At 54.6% G+C, this 14,130-nt stretch overlaps 1 protein-coding gene across 3 annotated transcripts; it reads left to right on the forward strand.

Annotated features, from left to right (window-relative positions):
- The first annotated feature begins 4 nt into the window (after positions 1–4).
- LOC144722808 (uncharacterized) lies at positions 5–12,320 on the forward strand. 3 transcript variants are annotated; one of them, XM_078601242.1, is made up of 9 exons: positions 5–414; positions 3,155–3,259; positions 4,178–4,495; positions 5,297–5,551; positions 6,103–6,309; positions 6,966–6,996; positions 7,812–7,852; positions 8,655–8,732; positions 9,267–12,320. In XM_078601242.1, the coding sequence occupies exons 2-9, from the start codon at positions 3,193–3,195 to the stop codon at positions 9,302–9,304; spliced, it is 1,035 nt and encodes a 344-aa protein (XP_078457368.1). In that variant the 5' UTR covers positions 5–414; positions 3,155–3,192; the 3' UTR covers positions 9,305–12,320. The 3 variants fall into 3 exon arrangements, with proteins under 3 accessions (XP_078457368.1, XP_078457367.1, XP_078457369.1); XM_078601241.1 differs by having other exon boundaries at positions 7–414; positions 4,175–4,495; XM_078601243.1 differs by having other exon boundaries at positions 22–414; positions 4,175–4,495; positions 8,673–8,732.
- The last annotated feature ends 1,810 nt before the right edge of the window (positions 12,321–14,130 follow it).

Consider the following 14,130-nt stretch of genomic DNA (forward strand, 5'->3'; position numbering starts at 1 on the left):
CCCTTTCACTGCGCGCCGATTAGGAGGCAGCGAGGCGAGACACGGATCTGCTGATGATGTTTTCACGGTCGAGGCTCCGATTTCCCGTAAACCGCGCGGACCGCGGGGCTCTCATCCAATGAATGCAGCGCCCCACCGACGTCAGCGCCCAGCGCGCCACTTTTTATATTCGGGAGGTGGCACCGAGGCGAAAGGTGCCCGCGTTCAGTCGCAGAGGACAGGTGGCAGTGCCACTGCGCGTTAGCTGGTGGTGGGCGCGTTAGTTGGACGGGTGCGTCAGTCCGTGTGTCCGGTTGCTCTCCCTCCGCTGTTACTGTTTACGGCACGAGGAGGCGCGAAGAGGTGCACACGGCGCGGCGTCGAAGGGAGCGCGACGCACGGAGCTTGAAGATCGACCTCGTCCCCTGTGCACAGGTGAGTGAGCAGCGGGGGAGGGGGTGCTGCTGGGGGCACGCACAGATGACGCTGTCTGCTAGTGGTACGTTGGTATTTTTGTTTCTGGGAGCCTCAGAGAGAATGTTACGCAGAGTATTTCACGACCAATAATCAGGATTCATAAGTAATTCTCTTGAGTTTGATTATCGTGTAAATATAAAGTCATGTTTCTTCATTATAGCCCTTCACCACCCGACAGGGCAAATCACATCACGTTGTCATGTGGGGCTAATCGTCCCGAATGTGTTGGTTTCTCAGGAGGAGGATGAATTTTGAAAGCGAGCAGAATTGTGCGATTCTGTTCGACGTTTCACTCAGAATTAGATCCAGTAGCTGTTAAACAAAAGCACGGTATATTTTACCAAGTAAGGCCCACTGAGCTACATCGCTCTTTTTCAGAAGCGACCTGGATGCAAATGACAGCTTAACGAAGTGGCTTATCACGTGGAAATGTATAGCAGCGACACACTCTAGACGCGTGTTTCTACACGTGGACATGTACAGCAGCAGCCACACACTATAGACGCGTGTTTCTAAATGTGGAGGGAAAACCCGGAGGACCCGGAGAAAAATCCACGCAACCGCGGGGAGAACTCCAAATATACAGCAGCAGGCGCCAGGGTCGGGGTCGAACCCACGCAAAGTCACGAGACTTTACCTAAAGACCCAAGGAATATGGGGAAGCGAGCCACGTGTACACAGCGTCGTAGTTGCCGTATCTCACGCAAGTGGCGCAATCATCATCACCACCATCATCATCACCACCTTCACTTCCCGCAGCAGCAGCATCAGCAGCATCAGCAGCAGTCGTAGGCTCTGGTGAGACGCAGCGACCTCCCCCCCCCCCCCGGGTGCTCAGGATCCTCGTTCCGCTCACTCTCAGAGTCACTCACACAGAGCTGCCCCGGCCCATGCATTGGGATTGCGGTGCAGGTGAGAAGGCACCACACAGTCAAACCCCACACACTGCGGTCTTTTGACCACAAACCAACAGCGCTGCGGGTTTGATTCCCTCCGCTGGGAAAGACGAGGAAGGGGTGGGTAGGGGAGGGGGCGAGAATGGTCGGTCGCAATGAATCAGCTGTGACAGAGAAGCAAACCTGACCCTGCTGATGAGACAACTGAACGTTGAAGCTGGCTCAGGTTGAGCTTTGCTTCGTATCGCACCAATGCTGTTGATAGGGTTGTACTCCCATCCAACAGGCAGTGTGGCTGATGTGAACAAAAGATTGCGTAATTTGTTTACAAGGAAAACATAATATAGGACGAGGGAGCTATTTATATTGTCGTTAATATTCTACACAAAGAGTACTTCGTGAATATGTTGTGGTGCAGACAAGTCCATCGCCTGGCCTATGGACGACAGTGTTGTGGTGTACGACCGGTGGAGTCGTGGCTCTGCCTCGTAGCCCCCCCCCCCAAACCCCGCTCCCTGCCCCCCACGCCTCTCGCATCAGTTCGGAGAAAGTTTGACCGCGGGGAGAGGCCCCCTCGCCCCCGCGTACCTACACGCGGCTATTTTCATACAAATTTGAGCGAAAACCTGAGTTGAGTTTTTCACGGAAATTCTCAACCTAGTCGCTCGCGGGCGATGATGATGATGATGTCACTGTATCCATCGGCAATGGTGATGCTGGTGATGATGTGGCAGTGGATAACGACGGCGAAGATGATCATCATCGTGGTCAGTAGTAATCACTGATACGACTGCGTAGGGTGTAGGAGGCTTTGCTGGTGCGTAGCTCTCCGACGAGTTGTTCGGGGGTTTTGTTGTTGTTGCTCTTGTCCTGGATTAGCTGCTAGCCACAAGCAGCGAAACGTCGGACTGCACATGATTGATAAAACAAACATAATCCCCACACCCGGGTAAACGGGGGAATTGTCAACCCGGGGGACGAATCGGCTCCAGCTGATGGCACGCACAGTCCGGCCTCAGTCCAGGGTCGGGCTGGAAGCTAAGCAGGTTTGAGCCTGGTTAGTGGGTGGATCGATTGTCATTCATGGGCTGCTGCCCAGGGGCGGGTAGGGGGGGGGTTACGTTATGGGCAGCAGGAGGGCAGTAACATTCACCGTTGTACTGTACTGTATATGCATCTGCTTACATTCTTCCCCCTACAACCCAAACTGAGCCAACCTGATGAAGTATGGTCATATACCCCCCCCCTCTCGTCCCCCGCCCTCCCGCTACCAGCCACGACACGCACAGCGTGGGGAGGCCCTCATCCAGCAGTGGATTGGCAACGGGGTTGTAGAGATACACATATATCTCTATGTATACCCCGTGGTCGATGGTGGTGGTGATGACGATGGTGGTGATGGTGATGATGATAATCGGTGTGACATTTGATGAAGGGTCAGGGGTGGCGGGCAGGAGCCGTGGAAACACCACGGCAGGTCTGAGCATGGAACAACCTGAGTGAGCGCAAAGCCACCGCTGTTAACAACACGACGCCACACACTTTGCATTTATCCATGCGGCTATTGCGCAAGGGAAATTGTTGTTTCTTTCAATTTGAGCTTAAACACGCTAAATATGTATTATTTATTATGAATCCAGTTGTTATCAGTTTCCACACTACTGCAGATGAGTCACGGCCGATGCCAGTCTCATAAAGGCTGCATGCCAACCGGTGGTTCTCCCTTCCACGACTGCTCGCTCACCACACGCCACATTCTCTCTCGCTCGCCCTCTTCTCTCTCCGTGCGCGCGCGCGCTCAGCTCGGACTCCTCCAGCAAGGACCTGGACCTCACCCACGATGAGCGCCTCGCGAACCGGGCCCAGCCGAGTCCTCGTGGCGCTCGTCGCCGTCTGCTGCGCTGCAGGTGCGGGCCCGACGGGGAGGTGGGGGTCGTGTGCTGGGGACCCGGGCGGGCTCGGGTCGCGTGTCGTGGGGTAAAGTGTGGGTCCTCCCACCTAATCCAAGACGCATGGCCAGTGTGAAAGAGTAGGCCAAATACCCTACAGTGAGACTTTCTTGTGGAGACCCTTGTACCAGCAGGGGCGTGAGCTCGCAATTGCAGGGCTGCGCCTTCATCTGGGGAAACCGGCTACGTGGTGGCTTTCAGGGGGATCGCGCGTGGCTCGCCATCGGACAGGCGCCAGGTCACATCCTCGGTTGGGGCTTGACTCAGCCCATCATCATACCTTGCTCCGAGGATGATAAAATGAGTACCACTTTGCGCGAAGTCAGCAGTGGTTTCCCAATGGTTAGACTCGCACGTGCTACAACAATGTGGAATTACCGCTTCAGGATTGTGAAGAGGAGTTTAGCACCGCTTCAGTGCTCCTTTTAGGAGGATTTCACTTTGACCTTGGCTTGGGAGTGGATTTTCTGTGACAGGCGCTATAACCCGGGACAGGGGAGGCAACAGCGAGCGTTGGTGGACCCCACGCAGATTTTGTAAAACTTCCTTCCCGTGCACATCGAGGAGGAGCCACGCCATGGCTATGCCGGGAGAATGCAGTACAACAACAAATGTTGACGCCACCTGGTCCATCTGCGCGGGATAAAGTGTTTCCCCGTCGCACGCGTGGGTTTCCTCCGGGTGCTCCGGTTTCCTCGCACATGCCAACACTCAATAAGTGGCAATTGTTGGTAGCTCCGGCTCACCGCGTGGCTGCAGCTTCCTTCTCGCTCGTCTGCGGTTCTTCTGCATGGCGCCTCAGAGTCGTCCTGTGCGGCAGCGGCGCCTTTCAAGTTGACATCCTCATCATCGCCATCATTATTATTATTGCAGCAGCAGCAGCAGCGGCGACGGCGTCGGCGTCGTCAGCGGACGAGGTGGTGTCGGTGCAGGCAGTGGAGGGAGGCTCTGCGTCGGTGCCGTGCGCCAGGCCAGGGGAGTCTCAAGGCCCCCACCCCAACTGGACCTGGGTCCCCGACCACCCGGAGTGCGTGGGGGACGGCGAGGACCAGAAACGCTTCGCCAAGCGCCACGCGCTCCGCGAGGCTCAGCCGTGCGTCCTGCAGCTGCGCCAGCTGCATCTGGGAGATGCGGGGGTCTTCACATTCGAGTGGGGAGACGTCTCGCTCCGTGTGAGGCTCAATGTCAGACCAGGTACGCGGGGTGGTGCTGGTGGACGGTCGTGGTCGTGAGCAGCTACACTATGCGACCCAAGTTCGATTCCCGCTCATGGCCAGCACCGGTGACGATTATCTGAACCGGTCCTGGGCCTCCTTCTAGGTCGACTCAGCCTCAAACGAGTAGCTAGTGCGATTTATAAACATCGCCACAAAGACAAAGGTGGTCGGGCCTTTGGAGATGTGGCGATGAAATAAACCCGTGGATAGGGCATGGCAGGATCGTCATTGTGGGTGGCGGCTTGGCGGAGGCCTTCATCCAGCAGTGGACTAACCATGACCCATCATCATCATAGCAATGAAGCCACTTTGCACTACTGTCGTGGTGTTGCTGTATCTTGGCTCAGCCTCCTTCCTTGCAGACAATTCGTCCGCTTCACATGTCTATCTCTCCACATACAAATAGATACTAATGACTCAGCCGCATGGCATCCCATTCTGGAGGGGTCGCGGGGGGTGAATAATTGTGAAGGCCGCAGGGGTTTGTGGATCACTGCGCAGACGTTGTGAGACTCCCTGCCCGTGGGCGTCTAGGAGGAGGCAGACCCTGGAAGGCATTTCACGAAGTGCACCGATCTCCGTCTGGGTTTAGGGTGTTGCCCCTCGCGCGAGGCGAGGGTGGTCTCCGGGTGCTCTGATGTTCTCCCCACGTGCACGGTCAGGGCGACTTGTCAGTAGCGGGCGACTCGTCAGTAGCGCGCGACTCGTCAGTAACTCGTGGTTACGCGATGCGACTACGGATCTCGCGTCGAGCATCGTGCGCGTGTCTCTTTGGCAGACTGCGACGCGCCCGTGGTGGTGGTGTCAGACCACCCGGGGCCCGTGCGACAGTCTCAGAACATCACCCTCCGGTGCGCCGCGCGGGGCTCGGCGGGCGCGGCCGACGAGGCGGTCGCGTGGTGGCGCAACGGCGAACGAGACCCCGAGCGGCGAGGCGTGGAGCTGGCGGTGCGTGGCGCCCAGAGCAGCTCGCAGGGCGTGTGGGCGTGCGAGAGGCGCGGGCGGCGTGCCGAGTACTGCCTCACCTTCGCCCGTGAGTCGCACGCCTCGGCGAGACGGCCTCGCGAGCTGCAGTCCCTCACCACCCCCACCCCCCCTCCCAGCCCCCACCACCGCACACCACCACAACCAAAGCACCAGGCTACCGCGGCGCTGTACCACCAAAAATTTGAGCCACCACCGGCGGTCACAGCACGCTTCATTTCCAACGATTCGGTTACCCATTCGGGGGAGGGAGGAGAAAGAGAGGATTGGGGGGGGGGCGGATTAATCACCGGTGTTACAAAGTAGAAAGCCAAAATGAGGGGCTCCTACACAGCACCACACACAGCAGTACCCCCCCCCCCATCCCGCCAGCCGCAACTCTTCCCACTCGGAACTCGTCAGTTCACAAGAGATGGGAGAGGGCAGCAGCAGCGGTGACCGCGTGGCTCGGCTATCATTAGTGGCCAGGTCGCTTCTGAAAAAAAGAGCTTCATAGTTCAGTGGACCTTACCTGGTAAAATAATCATAGTTGTGTTTAGTAACACGTGCCTCTATGTGTTTGCCCCCCCCCCTTCCCCACTATCCCCATACCATTTTTAGATTCGCCTTCATCGAAGCAGTGGGGGTGCGGGAAGATGAGCGCGGCGATGCTGGAGGCGCAGGGGCCCCCCTCTCCCCACGATGCGCACAGCTTCGCTTGGCCCCCCTGGCTGCTCGCCACCCTCGCCGCCATCCCCACGACGATAATCATCGCCGCGCTGCTCATCTGGCTTCTGGTGAAGAGGAGACGCAGGGAAATGCAGCCAGGTACGCGCCAGGTCGCAGTGGCTACGCCGCTGCACGTGGCGTGGCTGCCGTAATCCGGCACTGCGGGTGGCCAGAAGACAGGGTTGGTGGATCACGCACGCGTGTTGCGAAACTCCCTTCCACCCGCGGGCGTTGAGGAGTTGCCGTACCCTGGCGCTCGCGCCTGCGTGCTTACCCCGGGTGCTCCGGTTTCCCTCCCCCCCACACACACACGAGGTTCAACTCATTTGAAGCGGAATTGGCCAAATCCCAAAGTAGCAGGGGCCTCCCGAGAACAGTGTCTTGAGACTCACTGCATCTTTCCTGGGGAAATAGAGGGGCACCGATACTATTACTAATATTCATACCCAACACAAAAAGCGGCAGAACAATTGGCGAGAACGAAAGAGGTCAAACTGTACCTGGAGTGTCGAGATCAGGCGGGGTTGGACACACATCCCAGTCGAGGGCCACAGGGCTTGGACACGTGGTCTGTTCTCGCTGCTTGCCCCGCTTCTCTGTGGGTTTGCGCTCCTCTGAATCTCTCTCTCGTCTGGGCTGCATGGCCACAGTCGCACTGTGGTTTGAAAGCAATGCCTACATGATACGCGACTTCGCGATAACAATTATAACAATGTGTTTATGTGATCTAAATCTATTTATGTTTTATTTTGCAGATGACATTCGCGTTCTGCATCAAGCGTCACGGTAAGCCGCACATCTGAGGGCGCCTCCATTTATACCACAAACCACACACACACGGGGAGGACTAACCACACACACACAGGACTAACCACACACACACACAGGACTAACCACACACACACACAGAGGACTAACCACACACACACTCACAGGGATGACTGACCACACACAGAGAGGACTAACCACACACACACACACGATGTTAAACAAGTGATGTTGGCGATGCTGCTACTGCGATGACAGTGATGCACAATCATAGTCAACAACACCACCACACTTGACACATTCGTGAATTACAACAGCACTGTGTGCGTGGCCTGAACACGACACATCACGTAACAAGCGACTATTGAGCAACGCTTATTTATGTGCTGTGAAGCAGGCTCTTCACCTGAAACGTCGCCTAAGGATATTCTTTAAGTCCACACATCGTGTTATTTTTGCCAGGCGTCTAGCGGCACTTGAAGTGCGTGGCCGTTGGTAAGGGAGCAAGCCCCTTGCGCGTCTCCATGTGGCCGAGGTCCCTGCAGACTGCAGAGTCACAGCGCTGGTGCTTGAGGTCCGCTCGGATCGGACCATCCTGACGAGAGGGTGCCTCGGGCCTCGCTCCAGACACATCGTGGCCACTCATATCGAGTTGTCAAGTGTGCAAATATTCCAATTGATGATTTTGTTCTGGTCGGCAAACCGCAGTATTGAAGGGCAAGGTGGTATTGTTTTTTGTAAAATGTCACTGCAAATTAGCGCTGTAAATGGAGCGACGTGGTGATGGCATGGCTCACACACGGACGTTCTCTCTCTCTCTCTGTCTCCTGCAGACAGCGCACGTGCGAGGACTTCACGTTTGAGAACGACTCAGGTAAGAGCCGCCCCCCGCACCCCCTTCACTACGATTCAGAGTCGGACGGTGGCTGAGGCTGTGGTGGTAGTGGTGGTAGTGGTGGTGGTAGTGGTGGTGGTAGTGGCTGTGGTGGTAGTGGTGGTGGTGGTAGTAGTGCTGGTAGTGGTGGTGGTGGCTGTGGTGGTAGTGGTGGTAGTGGTGGTGGTGGTAGTGGTAGTGGTGGTAGTGGTGGTGGTAGTGGTGGTAGTGGTGGTGGTGGTAGTGGTGGTGGTAATGGTGGTAGTGGTGGTGGTAGTGGTGGTGGTAGTGGTGGTGGTGGTAGTGGTGGTGGTAGTGGTGGTGGTAGTGGTGGTAGTGGTGGTAGTGGTAGTAGTGGTGGTGGTGGTAGTGGTGGTGGTAGTGGTGGTGGCTCCGCTGCTGCACGTGGCTGCTGTGATGCAGCGCTTTGGGGGCAGCAGCAGCAGCAGTAGCGAGGGTTGGTGGACCATCGCGCACGATGACAATCGTCGCGAGGCTCCCTTCCCCGCGGCAGTCGAGGAGGAGCCACACCCTGACTCGCCAGCTCAATGCAGTACAGCAAAGTGTGGACTCATCGCCATCTGTTTCCAGCTGTATGGGATCGAGCGTTGCCCCTCGCACGCGTGGGGTTTCTCCGGGTGCTCCGATTTCCTCGCACGTGTAGAATAAACACTTACTAATTGGCGCGTAGCGTGCTGAAAGAAATCGGACATCGGAGGGCATTGTAAGGGATCTCAGAAGTAGTCGCGCGATAGACACTTCCGCGGGTTTCCGAAGGGATTCCTCCGCGTCTCACGGACAGAGCGCCTCTCTCCCACAGACACCGACAGTGACCGCTACGTGACCCCGGAGACCCCCAAAGCTGCGCCGCAGGCCGCAGGTAACCCCCAACCCCACATGCCCCCAGCCAGAAAAACCCCACCCCCTTCTCTGCACGCGATTCATTCGTTACCTTGCACGTGAAAGTTGAAAGGAGGCTTCTGCGACAGGAGTTGGGGTCACAGTAACAATAGCATCAACTGTGCCGACCTCCGATCAGCACGGTTGGCTACGTGTGCTGCGAAAGAAGTTCAACAAACATACACCCCTAACACCGACCCTACCCCTAACCCCGACAACATCCTTAACACCAACTCTATCCTTAGCCCCAACCCTATCCCGATGCTTAACCTCAATCCTAACCCTCCGCTATATAACCCTCACCACAACCTTGTTTTTTTTTATTCCCATCCCACTGTTGATATTGGGATTAAGAGGTTATGGTCAGGGAGAGGGTTGAGGTTCCGTGATTATGGTCAGTGACATGGCTAGAGGGCTCCGGTCAGGGATTGGGTTGAGCTCGGAGTGAGGGCTGCGATTGTAGTTGGGAGCCCGCGATCTCGCGTCTCACCCTGGAACACCGCCATGTGCACAGCCAACAGCCACACGCGGAGCTGCGCGCGAGTCGTGTGAGACACGAGGAGGAGGAGGAAGAGGAAGGAGAGGAGGAGGAGGAAGAGACGAAGTGCACGGAGAAAGCGGATGGAGGATTCGATCCTGCGTGTTTGCACAGAGAAGACATCTCGTGACTGTATATTGCACCTATATATATGTTCCCTTTACACAAAGACAAATATCCCCTGTAAAGCATGTAACGGACTGTTGATGCAAGTGCTGTTAGCGAGCACCTATGAAGACCGGCACAGCACACGAAGGGGTGGGTGACCAGCACCACGACGGGCCGACAGTGTCCCAGTGGCGATGTTAGACACCGCACCAGGTACTCATTTGAGACTGAGTCAACCTAGGGGGAGGCCCAGAACCGGTTCAGGAAATCAACACTGGTGTTGATCGTGAGCGGGAATCGAACTCGGGTCGCAGAGACACACAGAGCCACACAGAGACACACACACATAGACACACACAGAGACACACACACAGAGACACACACAGACACACAGAGACACACACAGAGAGACACACACAAAGACACACAGAGACACACACACAGAGATACACACAGAGACACACACAGAGACACACACACAGACACACACACAGAGACACACACAGAGACACACACACAGAGACACACACACAGAGACACACAGAGACACACACACAGAGACACACACACAGAGACATACACAGAGACACACACACAGAGACACACACACAGAGACACACAGAGACACACACACAGAGACACACACACAGAGACACACACAGAGACACACTTGGGGCAAGTGCTGTCGCGCACACATGGCGCGCATTTCTCTCCACTGCTCGCAGCGTCAATCACCCCGCGGGTTCCCCTCGCACGGGCGGATGAGTCCACTACAGCAGGTATATATATATATATAATTATACTGTATATATAGTCTATATATCATGAGGCTAAGCAACATCTATAATCATTATCATCGACATTTTCTAAATGGTTACGAATTTATAAAGGTGACCTTTTTTATTAATCGTCGGCGTCGTCGTCATCTGCAATCATCGCTTTCATAATAATGTTCACATCAATCGATAACCATCCTTCATATAATAAAGATCATCATCGTAATGTTTAAAACATCATGAACAGCATAGCTCTGAATATGAATCTATCTCAACTTATCCACCTTTAATGATATGAATAGTAACTAAACGGAAATCATGAAAAAGATAAACCTCTTAATTATCATCGTCATCATCATCATCATCGCCGAGAGGCTCACGAATCCTCGTCACGCGAGGGATGACATCATGCGGACACGCCGACGTCATCCCGGGCCGTATGAGCTGCAGTCATCGTCTCGGAGTGAGTGACTATCTCGGAGTGAGTGACTTTCAACGAGATCGTGACGGTGACGGAGTGAGTGACTCTCCCTGTGCGGGAAGCTGCCCTGTTTCTCGAGGACCGTGGGTCCCACCAATGCGCTCCGTGTACGCACATCAGGAAATGAACAGAACCTGCAGGGTAAACGCCAGGACTAGATATGGTATAGAGGCCACGTTAAAGAGGCGAGTTTCCAAGACTGACTGAAATACAGTGACAACAGCCCGGTCAGCCCAGGAACAGAGCCTTGATCTCATAGTCCTTAGAAGAAGGCGGTGCAAAGATCTCCAGGACCTCGTTGGAGAGTCAACACGGATCATTTCCTGTCGACGCTGCGGGGCTAACCCATTGAGTCCCTTGTAGATCAGCAGCAGCAGCGGGGTCTTACAGTCCATTCGGTACTTGACTAGTACCCAGGGCAAAGGAAAGGGAGCAGCTGTGTGATGTGCCGCTCGTGAAACGGTGTGCGCGCAAGGACTCTTTAAGAGCTGAGTTCTGAACGAGCTGGAGTCTAACTCAGCCCCTTACTCGGAATCGCGAACAGTGCTGCGTTGTCGGGAGAGCACAAAAGCACGCGCCAGTCACTCCAAGTCAGGAGGTGACCGGAATATATCATTTAATAGATGATAGCCGACGTTTTGGGCAATGCCCCTTCTTTAGAGCACATGTTCTATGATGACCCGTCATTGTGTCGCAATGACACATGTGTTATGAAAAAGGGCCATTGCTCGAAACGTCGCTTATTACTATGTTTCCTTTTAGGGCCACGGCGTTATTGACGAATGGGTTGAGTTCGTGATTTCTGGCGGCAGTCCCCGCACGAGCCACTGCTCGACTTGTCGTGACGTCTCTTGTGCGGGGGCGACGCGGTACGAGTCGCATCGCTCTCGCCACTGAGTCCCCGGTAGGCCGGGAGACTCACTTCTCAGGAGCCGTGCGAGCCCCCCCACCCCCCCAAGTCGCATTGTAACATAAATGTACGCGGTGGGCGCGCCAAGATTCAGCAATAAACCTACGCGCTACGATTATTCTGGCGTCTTCATTTCACTCAGCGTAACAGCAGCACGACTCCAGTCTGCGTCTCCACAAGCCGCATCAACACCGTTACGTTGTCCTGTATTGGTGCTGCTGATATTATACAGGTCGTACGGCTGACGGGATGTGTCGTACATGTTTTATTTAAATAAATAACAGTATGTCTTTGATTACTAACTATATACGTGCCAGTTTAAAACGGGTCTGATCAGAAAGCATAATTTAAGATGTAATCATTCTCATCAGCAGGCCCCACGATGGAAATACTCGCAGTCAGTCCCCAAATATCATCGTCCAGTCTGCGCCTCTCTCTTTGTGTGCTATGAAGTAGGGGCATTGGCCGAAACGTCACCCATTTTATATTGTACCTGTTAAGGCCCGGTGTTATTGAGAGACGCGTTGGGTTGTTATTGTTCACGGGACGGATTTGTGAAGGAGTTGAATCGTGTGCGTGTCTCTCTTTGTTCACATTATTTATTTAGTCTCGACCATCATCGTTGGCTTTCCAGAAAATATCCTCCGGTAGTCTTTGTTGAAGTGAACACAACCCTGGGCCGGTTTTGACCTTTTAGTTCTCGTCAGTGAACTGGAGTGCGTGTGCTTCACGCGAAATAAAAAACCCAAACTTTCCACTGCAGTGAATAAAAATAACTCTCGGGTGATAAAAATACGGAAAATAATATTTGTTATCAACTCTGCACTTTGTTTTGGAAGAAAGTCCGCTTCTATTAAAAGCCGAGCTGGTGATTGTAATTGGCTGACGCGGTTACTCCGCAAGTGAGTTGCGTTCTCTTTGCTGACGGCAATTGGAATCCCCGTGCTGCTGGCTCTGCTGCACCATGGCCAGGCAGAGGGGAAAGGCTGAGTGAGAGGCGCCTGTGGTTCCAGTCACGGCACAGAGCGCTGGGCCGCATGCGTAACGCGCCCGTGCGGGAAATGACCCGGGCCGAAGGTCCATGGGCATGGAGGCGCGGTCTTATCGGCGCTCACGAATCTCCCCAACCCAACATTGCACGTCTGAGCCGTCATTCATTCAAACGCAACGGTTGTTCATTTGAAAGGTGTTTTTTTTATTTGCCAAGAAGTGTGGAGAGAGATGCGTGGTTGTAATTACATTCAGCAGCAAGATGGCAGCAGCGGTAGAATGTTGGTGAGGAGCTCGAGGCCGATGCCTGCTGTTGGCCACGGCGAGAGGGCTTCAGCAGAGCGAGCTCGCGTCGTTTCGCTGCTCTTCCTCCCCCGTGGTACAAGCGCAGGTCACAGCGGGTTGACGAGGCAGTCCACATCCCTGGTTGAATTACAGTGCCCAAATCGCACAATGACTTGCTTTTAAATTAACTAAATGTGTCTCTATGGCTCTCTATGGATCTCTATGTATATATGTACTGTATGAGTCTCTATGGATTTACTACGTGGTATATAGTTTGGGTTGAAATGCTCCAATCGCACTGCTATGGCTTTTCTGAAATGTATCTCCCTGAGTCTCCATGTGTCTCTAGGTGACTGTATAGGTCCATGGCCTGGGTCGCGTGGCCACAGTCGCACCACTGTGGCTTGTGTCTTTAATTCCCGAGTTGAGAGACAGGAAGGGGAAGACGTGGACGAGAGAAGACGCGTGGGATGGCATCGCGCGAAGTGAGTGGGGCTTGGGCAGGAGGCGTCACGGACAGGAGGGACGATGGTCAAGGATGATGACGGAGCGGCAGCCAAGGCAAGGAACGCGTCCGAAAGCACGTCCCACCGAGGAGCGGGAGACGGAGCGATGATGAAATAAAATTGTGGTGCGTCGAGCAGGCGCTGAACGGATCATTACATCGCAGGGCCGCGTGAGAACTTGGGGACAGCTTGGGGGAGGACTTCATCCAGCAGTGGACTGACCATGGCTGAAAATGATGACGATTAATCGCTCGAAGCTATGAATCGTCAGAGCCCATCGAATCTCTGTGGGTCGGAGAGAACTCTTTAGACTCGCCACGCGCATTCTCGCCCCGCGTCGCCCCTCCGCCGCCTGCCGACCACGGGGTGGGACTGCTCACGACTCGCCAGCTGCCACAACGGTGGAGCGGCCCGCGGCGTCGCTCCTGGGTGTGCAGGCGGTGCAACTGCGCCAGCACCCACGGGCCGGAGACGCCCAGGCGGACAGGAGGCCACGCTACGTCACTGAGGCCCATTGGTTTATATACTAACCCATCAACTAAAATCGAGACTCACAGACTAACATTGCCCATAGACTAACATTACACATAGACCAACATTGCCCATAGACTAGAATTGCCATAAACGAACATTGTCCAGAGACTAACATTGCTCGTAGATTGAAAACTAATTGATTTTGAACTGATTTTTTGTATAAAGTTTGTTGTACTTCCTCACCTCCTATGAGCACGGTTGGCTACGTACGGTGCGAACGAAGTTCAAGAAGCATGCATAGACCAACATT

The sequence above is a fragment of the Lampetra planeri genome, chromosome 15, assembly GCF_965212315.1.
Source record: "Lampetra planeri chromosome 15, kcLamPlan1.2.h2, whole genome shotgun sequence".
Lineage (NCBI taxonomy): Eukaryota > Metazoa > Chordata > Hyperoartia > Petromyzontiformes > Petromyzontidae > Lampetra > Lampetra planeri.

Excerpts from the sequence above, each read along its gene's own strand:
- LOC144722808 (XM_078601241.1), top strand. The coding sequence starts at position 3,193 with ATGAGCGCCTCGCGAACCGGGCCCAGCCGAGTCCTCGTGGCGCTCGTC. Across the intron at positions 6,310-6,965 it reads ACGCAGGGAAATGCAGCCAG|ATGACATTCGCGTTCTGCAT; the intron begins GTACGCGCCAGG and ends TTTATTTTGCAG. Across the intron at positions 8,733-9,266 it reads AGCTGCGCCGCAGGCCGCAG|CCAACAGCCACACGCGGAGC; the intron begins GTAACCCCCAAC and ends CCATGTGCACAG.